This window comes from Anastrepha obliqua, chromosome 5 (assembly GCF_027943255.1).
Source record: "Anastrepha obliqua isolate idAnaObli1 chromosome 5, idAnaObli1_1.0, whole genome shotgun sequence".
NCBI classification, from domain to species: domain Eukaryota; kingdom Metazoa; phylum Arthropoda; class Insecta; order Diptera; family Tephritidae; genus Anastrepha; species Anastrepha obliqua.
Genome location: NC_072896.1, coordinates 128,465,878 through 128,487,321, shown reverse-complemented (window position 1 = coordinate 128,487,321; position 21,444 = coordinate 128,465,878). Strand labels below are relative to the sequence as shown.

At 35.4% G+C, this 21,444-nt stretch overlaps 1 protein-coding gene across 3 annotated transcripts; it reads left to right on the top strand.

The window, feature by feature from the left end:
* Positions 1 to 630: 630 nt before the first annotated feature.
* On the top strand, positions 631 to 21,070 carry LOC129249269 (adenylyl cyclase-associated protein 1). 3 transcript variants are annotated; one of them, XM_054888978.1, is made up of 11 exons: positions 631 to 643; positions 7,523 to 7,828; positions 8,804 to 9,314; positions 11,234 to 11,454; positions 18,214 to 18,811; positions 19,154 to 19,349; positions 19,416 to 19,770; positions 19,840 to 20,012; positions 20,169 to 20,375; positions 20,442 to 20,585; positions 20,649 to 21,070. In XM_054888978.1, exons 2-11 carry the CDS (start codon positions 7,543 to 7,545, stop codon positions 20,730 to 20,732), a joined length of 2,775 nt encoding a protein of 924 aa, XP_054744953.1. In that variant the 5' UTR covers positions 631 to 643; positions 7,523 to 7,542; the 3' UTR covers positions 20,733 to 21,070. The 3 variants fall into 3 exon arrangements, with proteins under 3 accessions (XP_054744953.1, XP_054744955.1, XP_054744954.1); XM_054888980.1 differs by lacking the exons at positions 631 to 643; positions 7,523 to 7,828; positions 8,804 to 9,314; positions 11,234 to 11,454 and adding an exon at positions 14,914 to 15,025; XM_054888979.1 differs by lacking the exons at positions 631 to 643; positions 7,523 to 7,828; positions 8,804 to 9,314; positions 11,234 to 11,454 and adding an exon at positions 15,080 to 15,327.
* Positions 21,071 to 21,444: the final 374 nt, after the last annotated feature.

The window sequence follows — 21,444 nt, the reverse complement described above, 5'->3', positions numbered from 1 at the left end:
GTGAATCATTTGGGGTTTTGGCGTGTTTTTGTTTCGGTGTTTGCGATTCGCGAAAAGCTCAATAGTTGATCTGTAAGACATGCGTGCATTGACTGGAGCTTCCTGTTCAAAATGGTAATATCCAACGACCACCAAAACTGGAATTGGATTTGACTTTCAACAGGTATGTGAGCATGTTTGTTGAATAGTTTATTGGACTCCTGAGCTTTTGCCATTCAGCATTGTTGGCACTCCTCTCATTGGATTACCTATCGCTGTATCTGTTGTTTTCATTCATTTGTTGTTTTTGTTTTGCTCTTTCATGTGTCTTAAGTAAAAACTAATTTATATGTAAATTCAAATCCATATGTACAATAGATGTATTAGATATATACATACATAATATGTATATGGCACGCACATCCTCACTCTTGGCGTAATTTGACGAAATGTTTATACTTCAGCAATTCATTCGCCTCAATTTGATGTGGCCAGTGTGCGTTCGGTATTTGCTTGGCCTAGGTGTGGTTCGTTTTTTCGCCGCTAGGAGTATAATTTCAAATTTACGAATGTTCGAGTATAACTTTTACTAAAAAAAATCTAGTTACGGTGCGAGATTTATTGATAACACAATACCAGTAACTATTCTGTTACCTTACCACATGTAAATACGTAAGTGTATAGTGCCATGCGAATCTGCGGTTTCTTTTGCCGCAATATTAACGTGAACGCACAACTGGCAAATCAGTTACCAACCTCTTCGCGACAGTGTAGAGATGACACGTGTATCTTACGTTCACCAGCATCGTCTCGGGCACTGGAGCAACCACCATCAACAAACGCATATTCGCCACCCTCTTCGGGTGTTTGCTTTAGTTTGACACTAAAATACTAAACTAAAATTGTGCCAATGCATAAAGACTCAAGGGCGGGTGAAGTGCTTCGGACACGCACACACACACTCACATATTTGGTGTGCCGGCCCTACTATACAATTGCTGGGCCTTTTTAAGAGAATACATGTGCAAGTTTTGCGAGCTTAGAACTTTTTGACAATTTGTATTCATTTTGCGACAATAGTGGCACTTTTATTCCTTTCTCCGAGCGCATGCGCAAAAATATTCTACCTGTATTTTTCGTTCATACATAAAAATATATGTCCTGCCAAACCAGAGCTCATCATTTGGTCAGTTTTGCTGCATCCACAATGACAAAAAATGTATCTCAAGTTTCAGAATAATAATAACACCAGAAAAATGAGAAAAATTAAAAGAAAATTTAACTTTTCTTGGGAAGCAACTTTCCCGCCAAAGCAAACAAAAGCTTACTATCTACATTAGAAGTTCAGAAACGTATCCATAGCCATACATATGCCTGTAAGATGAAAATTTGTTTGGGCTTCGATTGAAAAGCCACTTGTTTGTTACTCCATAGTTGATTTGACAGTTGCTCTTCTGCCACTTTCTCTGGCATTTACTGCTGTAATCGATGAGAGAGTGTAACCTTCTCGTAAGTAAAACATATGAGTTCAATGGATTCTGGTTTTGGGAGCCTGGTGAAGCAGCACAACGTACAGTCGACATTCGAGTGCGTCCCGGTGCGTTTCTTCTCTCTCTTGGTCTACTTTAAATTGCTAGTCAAGTAAAACTAAAAAGAAAAAATAAATTTGTGCATTTAGTAAATCTGAAAATTATTTCGTTAGTGCATTTTTTTATATCTTAATCCAGGTACTCGTACATCTGCAACATAAAAGTCAATGTATATATATAAGTTACTGATAGCCTATTTTACTTTGGATAGCGATGAAGAAAACTAAATATCGAATAAACGTGCTAAATCCAATGCTGCTCACGCTGAAGTCACAAAGAATCCGCACTTGTATATTTTTATATTTGTCAACATCGAGTTTCTGTGTTCCCAAGTGTCGAAGTCATTAGCAGAGCTGCGCTAGCGACGAAGGTTTTGAAAGCATCGAAGAATTGTCGAGCATTGTACCAATCACAATCAAATGCAAAAAATTCAAAGTATTTCTTCCAATTGTTCGCAAGAGCTACATAAAACGTGTGTTCATTTGTATGTGCGCCGTGCGTGAAAAGTGTGTACTGAAATCTTATGAATAAAACTGGAAAATGACTAACGAAATTTACCATTTAACTCAATATACCTACAAAAAGATTGCATTTTCTTGTTCTGGCGTAAAAACGACGTAGTGTTTTATTCGTGACGTTTAAGGCGTTCCCGGCGACTCGGTGTGGCGTCGTAAAACCAGTTAAGCTTTGTGTACTTTCGTATTTTCCGCCTACCTCTTCTGTTTATGCCCAGGCACAACTCGACCCGGTACGGCTTGACCTAATTTTGCGTGTTATCAGCTGATAAATATTTGAATTGGGGGCTGTGGTGTGATGCACTATAAAGGCGTTGGCGGTAGTTTCTTCGATACCAATTGTTGCTTGTTGCAGTGGGGGAAAGTAATAGCTTTAAAATAAACTCTTTGGGAAGTTCACGAGTGACGCTGACTGTGAACGAATTATTTTACCATTTGCGTTATTAGCTTGAAACACCTCTAATAAATTAAATATGTGTTACTTACAATTTTATCAATTTCTCATAGTTTATTAGACATAATTAGCTGTCACGCGTGTTACATCGTCTACGCAATAACATAAATATTTTATTACTCTGTTAAGGGCATTGCCTGAATGGATGTTAATAATTTTGTGTTTCCTTGAAATCAAAGAGTTGCAAGCTTCATTCCGACAGTTCATACTTTACTCTGAATATGGAGTATTGTCTAGTCTACATGGCGACATTTTACTTCTTCCCATCGGCACTAAGGCCGTGTTATTTGAACGACAAAACGTGTGCTGCTCATCCAACAGCTTCCGTCGAAAGTTACTGTTTGTGGTATTGTGATGTTTGCTTTCTTTTTGCTTCTCATACTCGCATTACCGTTGTGGACAAAGAAAGCTAAATGTTTCCAGCTCACCGTATCCCACTCCAACCAGACATGGCTATTTTGAGTTGCCGCTAAATGGTTTACCGCTAGGAATTTGCAAATTTTTAAAAGTGCTAAAGTGTTCAAGATATTTCTGAAATATATCCGTACTCACTTACAAGTATATGTTTGTACAAGAAATTAACTCTAAAATATATATCCATCTCGTGGTAGCTAAGTTACGACAAAGAATTTCAATAGTAAATGACAACAAAGGCTATAAAAAATTAAAGTGGAATACAGATGAACTTATAGCTAATGAAGATATGAAAGCAAAGTACAAAGATACGATTGAAAACATTTTATTTTATTAATATAGCACAAATAATGACTCAACTGAATTAGATATTGAAGATCAGTGGAATAAACTGAAAGCTGCAATCATAAACACCGCAAAGAATACTATTGGAGAGAAGAGATCAGTAATGAACGAATGGTATGATGAGGAATGCAGAGCAGCTAATTATGCGAAAAAGGAAGCTAGAATAAAATATATGGAATATATATATATATATATATGAAAATAAAAGAAAAGAAGCTAAGAAAATAATGCGAAAAAGAAAAAAACATACATGAAACGGCAAATTGAACAAATTGAAAGCGATTTTAGAAACAAAAATGTCAGAGCTATATATCAGAATATCAAAAAACAGACTAAAACATTTCAACCTCGAACAAATATATGCAAAGCAAAGGTTGGTTCCATAACCAGCGAAAAACAACAAGTAATAGATAGATGGAAAGAATATTTCAACGAACTACTTAACAAAGAAAACTACGATAATACAAGTAAGGAGAAATAAGTAGTACATACGGCCGAAATCTATGTTGAAGAACCTAGCTTTGACGAAGTACTATTGGCTATAAGAAAACTTAAAAATCATAAAAGCTGTGGTGAAGATGGAATACCCGCAGAACTTCTGAAATATGGTGGCCATGAACTACATAAACAAATATTCACCTTAGTAAACCAAATATGGCATTCAAATGAAATACCCACTGGATGGGGTACTATTGGCTATAAGAAAACTTAAAAATCATAAAAGCTGTGGTGAAGATGGAATACCCGCAGAACTTCTGAAATATGGTGGCCATGAACTACATAAACAAATATTCACCTTAGTAAACCAAATATGGCATTCAAATGAAATACCCACTGGATGGGTATCAAGCATAATAGTACATATACACAAAAAAAATAGTTTAAAAAAACTAAAAAACACGCTTTTATTGCTAATCGAACTAAAAAGTAGAAAATAAATTTTAATGACAAAGGGACCTATAATGAAGTAATAGCAAATCGAACGATCAGTCATAGTCAACTACCTCAGAACAGAATTATAACAAAAATTAAGATACAAATAGAGTAATTCAAATTAGAGTTAAAAGCGTGGGATGTTTGATATAGTAAATATTACAATCATTCTATTGGCAACTACCTATGTACAGAGGGTTATGAAAGTGAAGCGAAATGCATCCCACGCTTTTAACTCTAATTTGAATTACTCTATTTGTATCTTAATTTTTGTTATAATTCTGTTCTGAGGTAGTTGACTATGACTGATCGTTCGATTTGCTATTACTTCATTATAGGTCCCTTTGTCATTAAAATTTATTTTCTACTTTTTAATTCGATTAGCAATAAAAGCGTGTTTTTTAGTTTTTTTAAACTATTTTTTTATTTTCTACTTTTAGTTCGATTAGCAATAAAAGTGTTTTTTAGTTTTTTTTTTAACTATTTTTTATTTTTAGTATATGTAGGTGTTTACGAGTAATATACTATTACACAACCGCACACTAAATACTAACCTCAATGGTGGTGTGGAAACTAAAAATTCCCAATTTTTGTTTAAAAAAATACCCAATTCATGTTTCTACCGGTGTGGCAATATTGGCAAATGTTATAAAAAATGCACATTTTTTAGCGCTCTCGCGAGAAAAAGAGTTTCCCATCTAGTCATCTATGTTGTGTGTTCCGAGTTGATCAGATTTTTAGAAGCCAGTGAAAATTAAACTCAATGATTCCGTTACATTAATAAAAATGTGTTAAAAAAAGAAAATATTAATCCTGGCAATCCTAATAAGGATAATGGAAAACTTTTATCAAATTATTGCATTGTCATCGGTCCTTGATAGGTGGGCAAAATTCCAAGTCGATCAGATTTTTAGAAGCCAGTGAAAATTAAGCTCAAAGATTCCGAGCTAATAAAAGTGTGTCTTGGTTTTTGCATCACGATAATGCACCGTCTCACACTGCACTCGTTCTTCGTGACCATTTCGCCAAAAATTCCACGCATGTCGTTCAGCAACCACCGTATTCGCCTGATTTGGCTCCGTGTGACTTCTGGCTATTCCCAAAACTCAAGAGACTACTCCTGGGAACGCGTTTCGAGTCGATTGAGGAGATAAAAGCTGAATCGAAGAAGGTGCTGATGGCTATACCGGAAATGGAATTGGCATGTTTCGGGGATTGGAAAAATCGTTGGCATAAGTGTGTTTCATCGAGAGGGGTTTATTTTGAAGGGGATGAAATTGATTTACAAGAATAAATAAAGATTTTTCATTTTACAACCAAATTCACCTTACTTTTTACCCACAGTAGTAAAAAAAGAAAATATTAATCCTGGCAATCCTAATAAGGATAATGGAAAACTTTTATCAAATCATTGCATTGTCATCGGTCCTTGATAGGTGTGCAAAATTCCAAGTCGATCAGATTTTTAGAAGGCAGTGAAAATTAAGCTTAAAGATTCCGTTACATACATACATACATACAACCCGAGCTAATAAAAGTGTGTTAAAAAGGACATAAAACTGAATGCCAAAATTACAGAGGCATATCTTTACTTAATACAGGTTATAAAGTATTTACTAACATTCTATTTGAAAGACTGAATATTTATACTGAAGACATCCTAGACGATTACCAATGTGGTTTTAGAAACAACCGCTCAACGATTAATCAAGGTTTTACTGTCCACCAGATATTCGAAAAGTTTTACGAATATAAAATTGATATATTTTGCCTCTTTGTTGACTTCAAACAGGCATTTGACAGTATAAATAGAAAACAAATAAAATACTGCTTTCAGAAAATTGGAATACCTTTGCAGTTAATTAATTTGATTCTCTGTGCATTGTCGAACACAACAAGTAAGGTACTGGTGCAAGGAAGCCTCTCAGACCCATTCGAAATCATATCCGGAGTAAAACAAGGAGACGCATTGTCATGTTTAGTATTCAATTTAATGCTACACACGACTGTTCAAGAAATAAACACGAATGGAACATTATTTAATAATAATTTTCAGATATGTGCCTACGCTGATGATATTCTTATTATGGCTAAAGACAGAAACACTCTTACACGCGTCTTTAAATTTATTGATAAAAATGCAAAAGCTCTGGGACTACATGTAAATACGGAGAAAACCAAATACATGATTCGGTCAGCCAACAACACGACACGCGATGACCTAAGTATAAACAACTTTGTTTTCGAAAATATCACTGAATTTAAATACTTGGGTTTTAAACTATCAGCAGATAAAGATTCGGCGGTAGCTATCAACGACAGAATCCAAGCTGCAAATAACGCCTATTATGTTAACGTAAAACTATTTAAATCAAAATATTTGTCCAGAGCACAGGAAATAAGAATGTACAAAACACTGATACGACCCGTCCTTATGGCGCAGAAATATGGACGCAGAAAACAAATGATATTCATCAGCTGATGTGCTTCGAAAGACGTATCATAAGGAAAATATATGGTCCGGTTGAAACAATAGATGGCAGCTACCGTATTCGTTACAACAATGAAATCGAAGAAATCGTTCAAAGACGAAATGTAATACGTTTTATCAAAGCTTAACGAATTAGATGGATTGGGCACGTACTGCGCATGCCGAAAGAGCGAAATGCTAGGAAAGCTTTTATTTTAACACCCATTGCAGGAAGAAAAAGAGGACGCCCACGAAAGCGATGGTTAGATGACGTCGAATCAGATCTTAAGCAAATGAACGTACACAACTGGAGAGATGTAGCCATGGATAGAATAAAGTGGAGAAAAATTATTGATGAAGCTATGGTCCACCACGGATTGTGAAGCTAAGAAAAAGAAGAATATACCTACGGATTCAGATTCGGATTCACTTTATTTAGCAAATGTAAATTTATATAAACTCTCTCATAGAGTTATATTTTCCCTAGCCATTTTCGCCCTGTTTTTTAACCGAGTTTTCGTTCGGGTATTTAGATGTTTCAGTGTGACCACTTTAGCCGAATGCGCTTTTTTATGTGGTGTATATCGTACGAGTGCCCTGTTTTTAAAACCTACTGCAGAGATTATTCGTTAAGGTATATGATTATTTAATAATTTTTGTGTATTGGTGCTACAAAATAGAGATGTTCCGCTGATTAGAGACTGAATGGTCGAAGAAAAATAGTGAAATTGTTAGGTTAGGACTAAATAATGGTAAACGAAATTCATTTATTCATATTTGGCGATACCAAAGATATGCACATCTAAATCGTGACATCTTATAGATAAAAAAGTCGTGAGCGAAATGTTTTCTTGCTGTCGCGCTAATTCTAAAAGTTCAAAACTATCGAAAAAAGACAAAACTAGTAAAAATGGTGAAGAGCATGAAGCACAAGACGAAACCACAAATGATCGAAAACGAATAATACCAACGATAAAAATCGAATCCGGCAAAACGAATGACTCCATCGACGAAACTAATTCCTCCCTCCAAAACGGAAATGAAACAGAAAGTTCTACGAATAACACAAAATCAGTGCTGAACAATGAGACAGAACGAGATGCGACAGCAACGGCGGATCTTGCAACTGGTATTTGTACATCTTTTATTTTCTTTTTTATTTAAAATATTGGTACTTTTTTTACTAAATTAACTAACTTAAAAATAAAAAGATGGTAAAAACTATGCTTAATTTTTTTTTTTAATTTTGGAGTTAGAATCCTATAAGGAAAACTTGCACTTTATTCAATGATCTATAGAACTACGTACCAGAAATTTTTCTAAAAATGTTGAGTAAAAAGTTTGAGATTTTGATGAGAATTTACCGAATTTTTCACAATTTCAAAAGCTCGAAGCTTTGCTTTATACTCGTATGGCTTTAGTTGCAGTATGAACTATATTTTTATAAAAAAGTAATTGAAATTACAAACTAAATAAATAAATAGTCAAAACTTACAACTTACCTCTCTTTTGTTCAGACTCGCAAAAATATCCTTACAACTTACATTGCAAGTATGCGAAATTTCATTTTAATTGCAATTTATACGAATCAGAAAACCAGACTAGACTCATCCACTAAACGGAGGGTTAAGAAATAACATTTAGCTTGCTTTATTAAAAGCATTGGATTTCAATTATGCTTAGAACGAAAATATAAAATTTATAGCACTAATATGGGCGCAGCTGTTTCTATTTATGTTACATGGAAATAGCGGAGGAAATAAGCGGAAAATTGCTGACGTATGTAGCAAAAGTTGCTAAAAGTAATCTTGTACGTCGCAGAAAGATTCATACAAGAAAAAAAAAAACAAATTTAATTTTTTTGAAGCAAAAGTTTCAAATGTAAAACCTAAGTACAAACAAAAATAATTTTTGTTTTTTGCTTTACCAATTATTGTATATGTATGTGTGTACATATGTACGAGGAACGGTCTAAAAGTATATATCTCTTTTTCTATTTTCTGAAACATTGAGTGTAGTACGACTACTTTCTAATCGTCCCTCGTATAATTACTAATGCACTTTTTTATTCATAATCGTGTGACTGCAAACATTGTCCTCACAGTTGAAAATAGCCAAATTGATGAGCAAAGCAAATCATCTGCGACGACGAACGTCGATAATAAAGCTAACGCAAACATAAATAAGGTGAATTTCGATGAAACCTCAACGGCCAAAACTGCCATTTCTGCGGGGCCTGCGACTCTAGCGACTGGGCCTCAGGGCCCACAGGCAGAAGAAGTTTTTATTGGTTTGAAAAGTCAGGGAGAGGATACAGCAGGCACCACGCCAGTAAAGAGTTGCCTGTCGCGCCACAATTCCATGCATACATCCATTAAGAAAAAAGTGAATATCAGCACACAAGCTGAAATAATTGAACCAGATCCTTTGCCTCCGCACCCGTACGATCCTGCTTCATTAACAGTTGACGATGACGATGTCTTCTCCGATTCACTGCCACCTCCAAAACGTGAAAGCATGTGTGCACCTTATATTGAGCCCAGTGAGATTCCAGAGTCGGTGGCATATGGTCATGGACTGCCCGATTGGTTCAACGATGAAAGGATTAACGACATGTAATATAATTATTCTATAGAAAATGTAATATCCACTTATTTTGAACAACCTTTATTTTTGTTGACTGTATTTTTCTCTATCCGTTCAGTTAAAACTAGGCAAACAACAGGACAACTGCTGTTCTCGTTGATATTTTTGTTTTTCAACTACATATACATATGTATGTATGTATGTATGTATGTATGTTATTTATCAGCTGCTCATATTTGAAAACAAATTTCGATACAAACACTTTTCGGATAAAACCTAAAAGATTATTGAAATAGTTGTTGTTCTTATAAAAGCAAATCATATTCGCCATAAAATTCCGGAATTGCTGAAGTGACATTCCTTGGCCAAATATAGACCCGGCTCGAACTAGTAATGGAAAATCGACCTTCTGTGAACGAAGTGATCAATATTTTGGGTCATTGCCACTTTGGGCTGTCTTATCTCACTAACAACATACATCAAGGTCCAAAAGTGTTGAATCAAATGAGCTAAGAAGCTAATTGACTAGCGCATTTTTTTGGGATGATTCAATCAACAAAAATTCCAGATGAGAAAGAAAAATGTGCTGGCATCGTGTCCAGCACTGATGCATAAGGGGGCCAAACACCTGGCTAAACATATTTTACCAGAGGAGGAAATAATACTTAATATAATAGGAGAAATATTAAAATGTATTGATTAAGTTGGGCTCAGAGAAATATGTATAATACTCTGAATCCGTGAAGGGGCCCAATAGATCTTTCAGGTCGTAGTGCTAAATCCCCTCAGAATAATAATAATAATAATAATAAACCTAACCAAACCCGGCGGAGAGAAAATAATGAGTTTCTTTTTTCCCCAAACAAATATATCGAAAGCTCTACAAGTCTCAAAAATATTTGGTATGTATCAAAATATGCGTCTTCCCCTCGTAACAAAACAACATTTTTGGTTTCTAATTTTCCCATCGAAGTAGTCCATGCAAAGAAGAATTTTGTTTACATACGAGCATCTGGGTACTTTGGATAAAACAACGTAAGTCGCTTTAGCACTTTATGTGTGACTCTAAATTGGTTAATAGAGAACAAGAATGTGCATTCCGGAAGTGCGACATTGCTCAGACCCTGTTTTCTTTTCTGATTTCATTTTCGTTCGATTGATTTTGAAGTTGAACATATTTGAGCTTGAGCTTTTCTCGCTAGAAACAGTTAACAACTATTGGAGCATTCACTTGGTTGGTTTTTCTTCAAGGGCTTGTCAATATTTATATTTAATGTATTTGCTTTTCACGAATGGCAGAGAATGGCAAAAAAGATTTGTAAATAAATTTCGACTGAATGGCTTCAACCAATCAGAACGAAGCAAAGGATGTAATGTCATAGTAATATAAACATCTAAGGAAATGAGCAATCTTTTTGACATCATTCTGGCGTATACATACATACATATGGCTTCCTTTAAATTTTTTACGATTTATTATTTATTTAATTCAATTGAAAAATTACAATGATACGGAAAAGAAGGTAGTTCCACTTAAGCTAACCATTTGACCTTTGCTGGACATCTTCATCGAAATATAAATTGCAATTAAAAAAAAAAGGTGCCTATTTACCAGCTGCAGTAATACAAGATGCCAATGCAATGAACCCGATAAACATTTGTATGTGTATCCGTCAAAAAATTTGAAGTGAAAGTACCTTCTTTTTTGAATCAAGCATTTTATCATAGTGCAATGATATAAAGTGCGCTAGCTAGCAAAGGCATTCCGTTTTAAATATGTAGATTTTTTTCATTTTACCTCGTTCTTCAAAAAATGTTCGACCTGGCTGGCACAATTTGTGTTTTACACTGTGCATATTATCTACATTTGTAAAATCGTACATCGTTCATACATTTGTGGAAAACAACCAAAACAAAAAATTACATCGTTAACTTTGAAAAAATAAAGTGGTTGCATTGAGCCACCTGTTACGCCTGTTGGCCGCGACGAGCTGGAACTGAGGCGTCAGCGTCTGTACACAGATCTTTTGCGTGCCGCACATGCAGCCGTGGAGCATAACGTGCGTTTCACCACGTTTACATCCGACTTAATCCTTCCACATCAATTGTATCAAGCAGGAGATTCCGCAGCTGGAGAGAGGGGAGGAGGAGGCGGAATAGAAGCTGGAGGTGACCGACTTTTATATACCATAAACTAAGTAAAATGATGATTTTGTAATCATAAGCTTCTAATACCTATATTGCATGTGTCGAGTTGTTTTTTTTTTTAATCAGCAAGTTTTCTCTTCACCGTTATTGTACGTTACTTACTCTTCTTATGTTTTCCAATATAATATTGAATACCCTAAAAAAAGGTTTATTCCCTCATATATATCAATTGATTTATTTAGTCAATAACGGTATATTATCTTTATTTGGAATTAACCTACATTGGCACTATAAGAACCTTGCGTGCTGTCAGCTTCTTGTTGTGTCCATGTCAGACTACCGCCACAAAGGGCGTCGATTGCATATCAGCGGTTGATAAGGACAAAACGAAGTACCTCCTGTCATAAAATAAGTAGTCGGCTCACTCGCGTTTCGAAGCGCATCAAGAACGGCAAAGTAGAAGATTGTGTGAGATAGTTGTACCGATAATAATACAAGCCTTAAAACCCAACGAAGAGTCTCTCTTGCCAACAAGTGCTACTTTGAACTAAGTGGACCATTGAGTTATTTTCGACGAAAAAAATCACACCTATAAATCTCTTATAAAACCAGTCCAATAGTATGGCACTGCCAATATCCAATGAGCCGTCCTGTGGAGTGTTTGAGAGAAAGATTTTGTGAAAGATTTTTGGACCTTTGCACGTTGGCGATGGCGAATATTGCAGATGCAGGCCTAATTTGCCTTGCAAGAATCACTTTGTGTGCCATGCGCACTTTGTTACACTCGGCCAAAATCGGTTAAGTGGTTATCGTGCCAATCAAGAAGAAGGCTGCTTTACGCAGTCCAATTTCGGGTTAAGGGAAAAAAGAAAAGAGTTATTTGTGCAACGCTGGTGTCCAGACAGTTATAAAGACAAACGCCGTTTGTATCGATTCGTACAAATTATTTGCTCTGGTTTTGATTTGTTTGGGTGTACATTTGAGTGAAGCGCAGATTGTAATAATATTTTAATAACACCACCAAAATCTTCAAGTTTAAATAGATTTCTCCGAATTAAGCGCATTTTTGTGATTAGATTTTGCTTTCTTTCGCGGATTGCAACGCTACGACGCCTAATTGGCCACTTCAGTCAAATCATTCGCCAAATTTTCTGTCTTAAAAAACCATAGGCATAGAATATATTGCTATTGTCTTTGCAAAACTGTCGCGTGTAAACGCCAAGTTAGTCTCATACAAATTGTATTTGCATGAGCAATGTTTTACAGATAATCGGCGGCGCGTGCGTGACTATTAGGTGAGCTGTAGACCACCGGCAATTAGCAACAGAGTTTCATGAACGTATGTAGCTCAACTATTTTTGCAGATGAATTTGATAGTTTTTTTGCGTTTTCTACAGAAATCATCCCTGACAAAAGCCAAATGCACAATTTTATGCAGGTTATCAAATTTGAAGTTAATCGCACTACGTGGAAAGTATAAAAGACGAACTTAAATGCATAAAATATTTTGCCTCGTGCCCTTTTCAAAAAAAGCTTTAGAAAACAGTAGTAATAAATGGTACGAATTTTTCATGATCATTTCTTAAGCGTTTTTTATATTGAGATTATTCGAGTTGCTTTCACTGTGTGATATATACGCGTACATCATCAAAATAGGTTTCCTTTCGTAGAACGAAATTAGGGCAGATCGGGGCAAAATTCAGTGGATATAAAGCTTTTATTGGTTGTATGTATTTATTACAGTTATTAGTTATTACATTTAGTTTCGTTTCATTTGTTGAAGGTTATATCAGGCTAGGTTTGCTAAATTTCCGCGTCTGTTTTTGTTTTTTGCAGGTTGAATGCAAAGTAAATGAAATTATGAATATCATTTCTTTATTAGCATACAAATTTTAGTGATTTTCCATTTTATCGGGATTTTTCAAGTTAGCGGAGGCAGGCTGCTTAGCAACTTCAAAATCATATTGAGACGAAAAGTATTTGCACATTGTTATTAAAATGTGGCGCCAACACCTCTAATACTATTTTTTAATGTTATTGAATTTATAATTTTAGAGTAAGTTCATATATGTGTATATAAAAATTTTGCCATTTTTCTGGGTATGTTTACTTACTAAAAAAGTAGACACTGTGATCAAAATATCTGTGCAAATGTATGGTCCGATTTGGCTCAAGTTCAAAACACGAAGATAAATATTTTATTATTATTTAGGTAGCGCTGGCGTTGATATATTTCTAAAAATCATACCTCTGCTCTGATTTGGTTGGTTCAAATTCCAAATATATACCGGCCCATTGTTCAAGTAAAAATAAATACTTTGGCCTTACATTTACTAGATACAAATACGAGTTAATTGCCTGCAGAGCAGGGCTAAGAAAAACATTTCATTCACATTTCCACTACCCTTAGGTATAAAGTTTCTTTTATTTGCTTTTCCATTAATTTCGATCAAATAAAATCAGATTCCGTCGCAGCGAAGCGTGACCGGGTTTTCTGCTGTGTAATATATAAAATGATAGCTCCCTGCCATGTGGAATAACAATTGTAAAAAAATTATAGGGATATTAATATTGTGACCTCCGAATTTACATTCGAAGTTTTTCTACTAAAATTAAAACATAATTTTTATTTACCAAAAAATAGGTAAATTGTATTTTTCACTTATAGGGTGCGATATTTATATTAATTATTATTGTTTTAATGCAAAATATTGCCAGTTGCAAATTTTTCCAAAGCACTAATACATTTGTCCACGCCGTGCATGTAGTTGTGTATAGTATGTGAAAATTTCTATTTTTACTTGCTATTATTTGTTCATGGTCTTTTTTATAACCTAAAATTTTATTTTCTCATTTCTCTTGCTTTGCCTTTTCATACTTCTGCGCTATCGAAATCTCATGTACTGCCATTTGAACAGTACCGTGGAAAACTTAAGCATACGTAGTTTTTTTCAAGATAGAGAAAAGGAATGCGAAGAGTTTTTTCAAACAACATAGAGGTGAAATGGCCATATATTTCGAAGAATAAAAATATACAAATATAATATTTTATAATATGTGTTTCAGTTTTACTTATGAAATTTATTTTCATACTACTCCTCAAATATCATACCCTCACCTACAATTAGGCTTCTTAATTTTAAGGCTTAATATTTTATTTTATCTTATCGACATTTTTGCTTTATCGCATGAGGTGTATTGAGTTTTTGTTGCATAAAATTGTTAAATTTGCCTATGCACAGCTATGTGTGAATATTTCCACAAAAAAATAAGTATTAAGAGTTTCAGATAGAAATTGCTTTTGGGAGGTACTTCAAAGGAGAGAGTTGCAGTTTTACTCAGTAAGCGCGCTGATTCATTGGGGATGTGGAGTGCTGATCGTTTTGCTGTTCTCTTTTGCCGTTCAATGTTAATTATATTAACTGAGTTGATATTTTTCAATGAACGAAAGCAGCTAACAAAATAAAATAGCCGAGAACAAATGCGAAACTCAGAATGATTCAGTTGCTGCTGCCGCTGGCCACGATCGCGACTGCCACTGTTGCTCTTTCTACCGTCACGTTGTCGCGCGCCGCTGTTACACCGAGTAAAAGTAAAAAAAAAAAAAAATTACACTTTTAGCCGATTTATTTAATTTGAGAAATAATTATTGCAGCATTTACACAAATTTATTTAGATTGGAGAGTTACTCACCTATAAATATAAAATTTATTAGGATTAGGATAACACAAATGTAAACTTTTTGAGTGAAGTTTTCGGTGATGTTTTGAATTGTGGGAAGGGTATGCAAATCCCGAATGGTGGTGATCTGTGTTGTTTTAATGGGTCAGACGTTGAGTGAATGCTGTGGTCGTACCTTGATCATCAACGAGACTAAAACTTGCAACAATCCAGGTATAAGGGAATAAACGAAAATCATCAAAAATTGTGTGGTGGAAGTGGTAATTGAGCACTATTTACAACGTGGGTTTATGTATTCATTCATAGTATATAACATACATAGTTACTTTAAGCGAAGTAATTATACACATGAACATACGTACATAGATGAATTTACGGGATTCGTTTGATGGATGATTGAATAGGGAAATCAATTCAATACAAAAAAAAATGTTAAATAAAACTGTGTAGGCTAATTTGAACTCATACTGGATGTCTGCTTTTATCTGTAATAAAGTGTAAGATTTGTGACAGATTTTGGGGCTTTCAGGTCAGAATTTATTGTAGACCAGTATTTTCATTTTAATAACAGATGTTCTTTTGAAATGGCTAATACAAGCCTAATAGATTATCCCATAAATTTATCAGATCCTTGTATAACACAGGGGCTCCCAATCATGCCCGTATGTATGATAAACACTGCTGTCTGTCAAATTATACAGTTATGTCGTTAAATAACTCCACTTTGTATACCAAAGGTTAACAATACTTATTTTTCTCTAATGGCTATTAGGAACTGCGAAGGACATAAAGAAACAATATAAATATTTATAAAACAAAATTTAAGCATCGCAACTCATTACGTCGCGTCAAGTCGTTCTTACGGAAGTACCGCATCGCGTGTCAAGATTAGGGGACCCCTGGTCTATAGGATGCAATGATAAATAATTGGAACTAACTTTGCGGGTTTGGAAGCCTTCCGTTAAAGATCCTCGTTAGAAGTTTGTGTTCGGCGAGTTTCGCAATTTAGGCGAATCCCGCTGTAACATGTTTGCCTGCCAGTTCCATCTATATTGAATTGGTTTCTCACTGCTGAAGCTGGTTTATTGTTACTTAAAATTTATATTTTTCATCATTTTGGGTAACCTTATTTTAGTATTTTATTTTGTCTTTGCCTAAACGGGGTTGAAAATGGCCAGTAAAAAATGGGTGGATTTAGCAGTCTGCTTTGCACAAAACCTTTCACTTCCACCGCAGATCGTAAAGCCGTTTTCTGATTATATATTGTATATACATATATATAATTGGCGCGTACACCATTCCTGGGTGTTTGGCCGAGCTCCTCCTCCTATTTGTGGTGTGAGTCTTGATGTTGTTCCACAAATGGAGGGACCTACAGTTTCAAGCCGACTCCGAACGGCAGAAAATTTTTTTATCAGGAGCTTTTTCATGGCAGAAATACACTCGGAGGTTTGCCATTGCCTGCCGAGGGGCGACCGCTATTAGAAAAATGTTTTTCTTAATTTTTTGGTGTTTCACCGAGCTTGGAACCTACGTTCTCTCTGTGAATTCCGAATAGTAGTCACGCACCAACCCATTCGGCTACGGCGGCCGCTTTCTGATTAGTCGCTAAAAATTTATAGTACAGTAAAATCTCTCGGCGGCCACCGTAGCTGTTGTTGTTGTTATTGTAGCAGCATAAACATTCCCCATACATATGTATATGGGGAATGGTGCTGAAGTGACAGTCCTTGGCCGGATATAAATACGGATCGTTCCGGTAACGCAGAACCGACTGTCGTGGGAACGCGGCCACCGTAGCCGAATGGGTTGCTGCGAAACTACCATTCGAGAGTGCTTAGGTTTGAATATCCGTGCATGAAACAGCAAAATGATGGAAAAAGTTTTTTCTAATAGCGGTCGGCCCTCGGCATGCAGTGGTAAACCCCCTAGTGTATTTCTGCCATGAAAAAAAAACGCCGCATTAAACATATCTGCCGTTCAGAGTCCGCTTAAAACAAACAACATCAAGATACACGCCCCAAATAGGAGGAGGAGCTCGGCCAAACACCTAACAGCTTCTCAGTTTGCGTAACAAATTAATGTCTCTGACATTGTGACGCAAATAGGAAAGATGCAATTATCGAGACCTTTTCTAGAAATTATAAAATTACAATATTACTTATTAATTACTACTAAATAATAAAAAAGTCCTTTTAAATATAATATTTCCCAAAAATATTTCATTGAAAATAGGAACACTAATATTGGAAGTGTTGGTACAGTATTTTCCTCAGCCCACTTTATACCAATTTAAAGCTTTAATGGTCTTAATAGAGGGAGGGATAAAATGAGTTAACACTAAAAGCAGAGCCTACTGCGCTAAAAGCAATGCCAGCTAATTTAAAACCTAAAGGATTGCAACTTTCAAAGTTGGCTATATGAGTCTGTAATGTAAACAAATTTTCTGTTGCGAAAACCCAAACACTATTGTATTATTTTTTAAACAGAGATCTATGCGCAAAGATACTTTACTTAACTTGACAAAAAAAAAAAAATAGTTTGTTTGTGTTTTTGTCGCTCATCAATAACGAAAATTTAATTGTTTAGGCGAGCCTGACTTCATATATGTATATGTACCTACTTGTAGATTTGCATGAAGTACATGGCAAGCACTACTCTAAGTTTTGTGCACTACTCTAAGGTTTAGCATGAATCACAATGCAAATTAGTAATTCAAAAAATTTCAAACTAACTGATATTGTTTGTCTGCACCTGCCTTAAAATGTGAAGAAATCTCACCTGGCGCTTCGTGTAATGACTCACTCGTTCAAGTGAGGAGACGGCGTTGTATTATCAGTTGTTTTATTGTCTTGTTATATTTTATTTATTCTCATTTTTTCACCACACATTAAACCAAACAACTCTATCTACAACGTTGCACTTTAAAAAAATGCATATCTGTTTTTGTTAGTGTTTCTATTTACTTGCCTATTTAAATGTTCAATATTTATGTATGTACGCAACTGTTCCAAGTATATTTTATGAATATTTAGCAACTCCTAAGTGGTAGAATAAATTGTATTTAACTCGTGTTATTTATTCCCCAATACTCCTTAGATTGTGATCCTGACCTAAAGCCGTCTGTTGCAGAAAATCTTGAGCACTTAGTAAATCGTTTAGAGCATCTAGTTGAACGTTTGGAACGTTCAGTGTCGGCGCGGGAGTTAGAAATTGCAAATCGTACATTCGATACAGTTTTAGCGAAGAAGTGTGAAAGCTTCGATTTAGAGAGCACGGAATTGCCGCCTTTACCCGTTGAGTCGCTTACGGAGCAATTATCGCTGCAGACTGAAAACCTAAACGACCGCATCGGAAAGATAGAAACTACTCTAAATCGCATCAACGATCGGCACAGCAGTAGTCTGAGCACTAGCATCAGCCAATACAGTCAACAACAAAGGGACCAAGAAGAAAAACAACGATACACAGAGGGCAGTCTCGAGAATATACCAACCGTACTTGAAGACTATCAGGTGTCACCGCGACCATTTTCCACTACCGAAGAGGATTCTTTGCTGTTACCGTCGCCGCCCGACATGAGTGTACTAGGTTTTCAGGATATCATCAGTGGACCGCTGAGGCAATACTTGGCGCTTTCAGAGAAAATTGGTGGCGATGTAGCGAAGCACGCGCAGCTAGTTAAATTGGCCTTTAAGTAATTAATATTATTTGAGAAAAAATCCTTTTAAGGCCTTTTAATAGAAATTAATTATTGTTATTAAAACTACTTTATTCTTATCAATATGTATCCTACATAAATCTGTGGTCGTATGACATAGTAGCTTTAGTCGAAATGAAAGCTTGTCTACTATTTATGCCAGCTTTAGAAAATTGGAAAATTGTGATATTTTAACTAAAGTCGGCCTAAGCTTCTGTGGTATATGACTCCAGGTATCATACACATGTATATGTATGTGTTCATATTCCCACATTTACTGCTAAGTTCGGTAACTTAATAATTATTTAATTAACGAGGTTATATTTGCCATACTTTCAGCGCGCAACTGCAATATGTTACGTTGGCCACGCAATGCGCCCAACCGAGCCAGGATAAGCAGATGGCATTATTGCAGCCAACTTCGACCCAAATCAGCGCCATTCAGGATTATCGTGAGAAAAATCGCGGTTCAGTGTTTTTCAACCATTTGTCAGCAATTAGTGAAAGTATCCCAGCGTTGGGTTGGGTGTGCGTGGTAAGTTGAACTGAATTATTGGGAGATTCTAATTTTCGACTTCGTGATATTTTCTTTGACTTATAGTCGCCCACACCTGGACCTCATGTGAAGGAAATGAACGACGCCGGTCAATTCTATACGAATCGTGTGTTGAAAGAGTGGAAAGATAAAGACGCTACCCATGTAGAATGGGCGCGTTCTTGGATCCAAACATTGACTGAATTGCAAGCATATATTAAGCAATATCATACCACTGGACTGGTGTGGTCCGGTAAAGGTGCCGCTCCGACTGGAGCGGCTGCACCACCACCACCTCCAATGGGCGCTTGTCCACCACCACCGGCATTCGATATGGGTGCACTGTCACTGGAAGATGGTAGCGCAGACGATCGTAGCGCTCTTTTCGCCCAGATCAACCAGGGCGAGGCTATCACAAAAAGTAAGTCCTAATTAGGGACTTTTTCAAAGTACTTTCTATTTTAATATTGTTAATAATTTCACATTCTAGATTTAAAGAAAGTAACAGATGACATGCAAACTCATAAGAATCCTACATTGCGCACCGGGCCAGCACCATTCAAGACACCCACACAATTCGGTTCGTCCACCGCAGATGGAAGACCTGCTCCCGCTGTTGCAAAAGAACCAGTATTTACACGTGATGGAAAAAAATGGTTGATTGTAAGATATTTAATACTTATTGTTAGTCCTGTTTTCATAGTATTTACTTTAGTTTATGTATATTTTGTAAATTTTTATGTGAAAAACGAATACCCATTCAGAAGCATTTCTGGTGTTATAAACTCTTCATTGCACTTATTTATATTGCTTTTGTAGGAGTATCAACGCAACAAACCCAATCTGATGGTGGATAATGCGGAAATGAACAATGTGGTGTATATGTTTAAATGTGAAGGTTCAACTTTAACCGTCAAGGGCAAAGTAAATAATGTGGTCTTGGACTCGTGTAAAAAATGCTCTCTGCTGTTTGATTCTGTTGTGGCATCTGTAGAGTTTGTTAACTGTCAGAGTGTCCAAATGCAGGTTAGTTTTTTCGAATTTTTGTAAATATGAGAGATTCAAAAGCATAACTAAACCGAGTTTTTTTAGGTTCTTGGCTTTGTACCAACTATTTCCATTGATAAAACTGATGGCTGCCAAATGTATTTATCGAAAGAATCATTCGGCGTGGAAATAGTAAGCTCCAAATCTTCAGAAATGAATGTTATGCTCCCCCAAGCCAGTGGCGATTATGTATGTTTTATCTTTTAAAAGTGTCCAGAAGTCAATAAGAATCTAAAATGTTGATCTTTTCAGACTGAGTTGGCTTTACCGGAACAATTCAAGACAACAATTTCGGGACAATCCCTGAAGACTATTTGCGTCGAGAGTCTGGGCTAAAATAAGAAAATGCGGTAGATGGATGCAAATGGCTGATATTCATCATAGGCATATCTAATAATATATTTACAGCTAACAAACAAACACATATTAAGCCAATTTGCTACTCCCAAACTACTTTTTTATATCATAAATTCGAAGCATCGTCGATGTTTCCAAAAATATTAACTGAAAAAATGATTCGATATAATCAAGAGCTACGATTTAGAAAAATTAAAATTATAAGTTTACAGTTTCTTGAAGTGTAACCTTGGCGTATTATAACATAAAATATTTATATTATTACATTTCTTGTTTACACCAATTTGTACCCCGGAATATATAGATACTAAATGTAATTACGGTTTTTTTTTATTTAATTTATTACATTTATACAGCATTGAACTTGATAACAAAATTTTATATTTAATTTTTTCTTTCGCTGACTTCTATATTTCGTACATTTATATTTTTTCAAGTTTTAATCAAATATCGTTAAAAAAGCAAATATAACAAATTTTTAGTGATTTGAAAAATTAGTGTAAAGTAAATGTAACTATTATGCCAACATAAAATTTAAATTAAAATGAAATGTTTGTATTAAATTTCATGCAGCGATTAATAAATAAAAATTTATACGGAACCATATGTACATATATTGGTTGCTTGGATTCGTAAATTAGACAATTAAAAACAAAAATATATATATTTTTAGTTTGGTGGAATTCGAAAG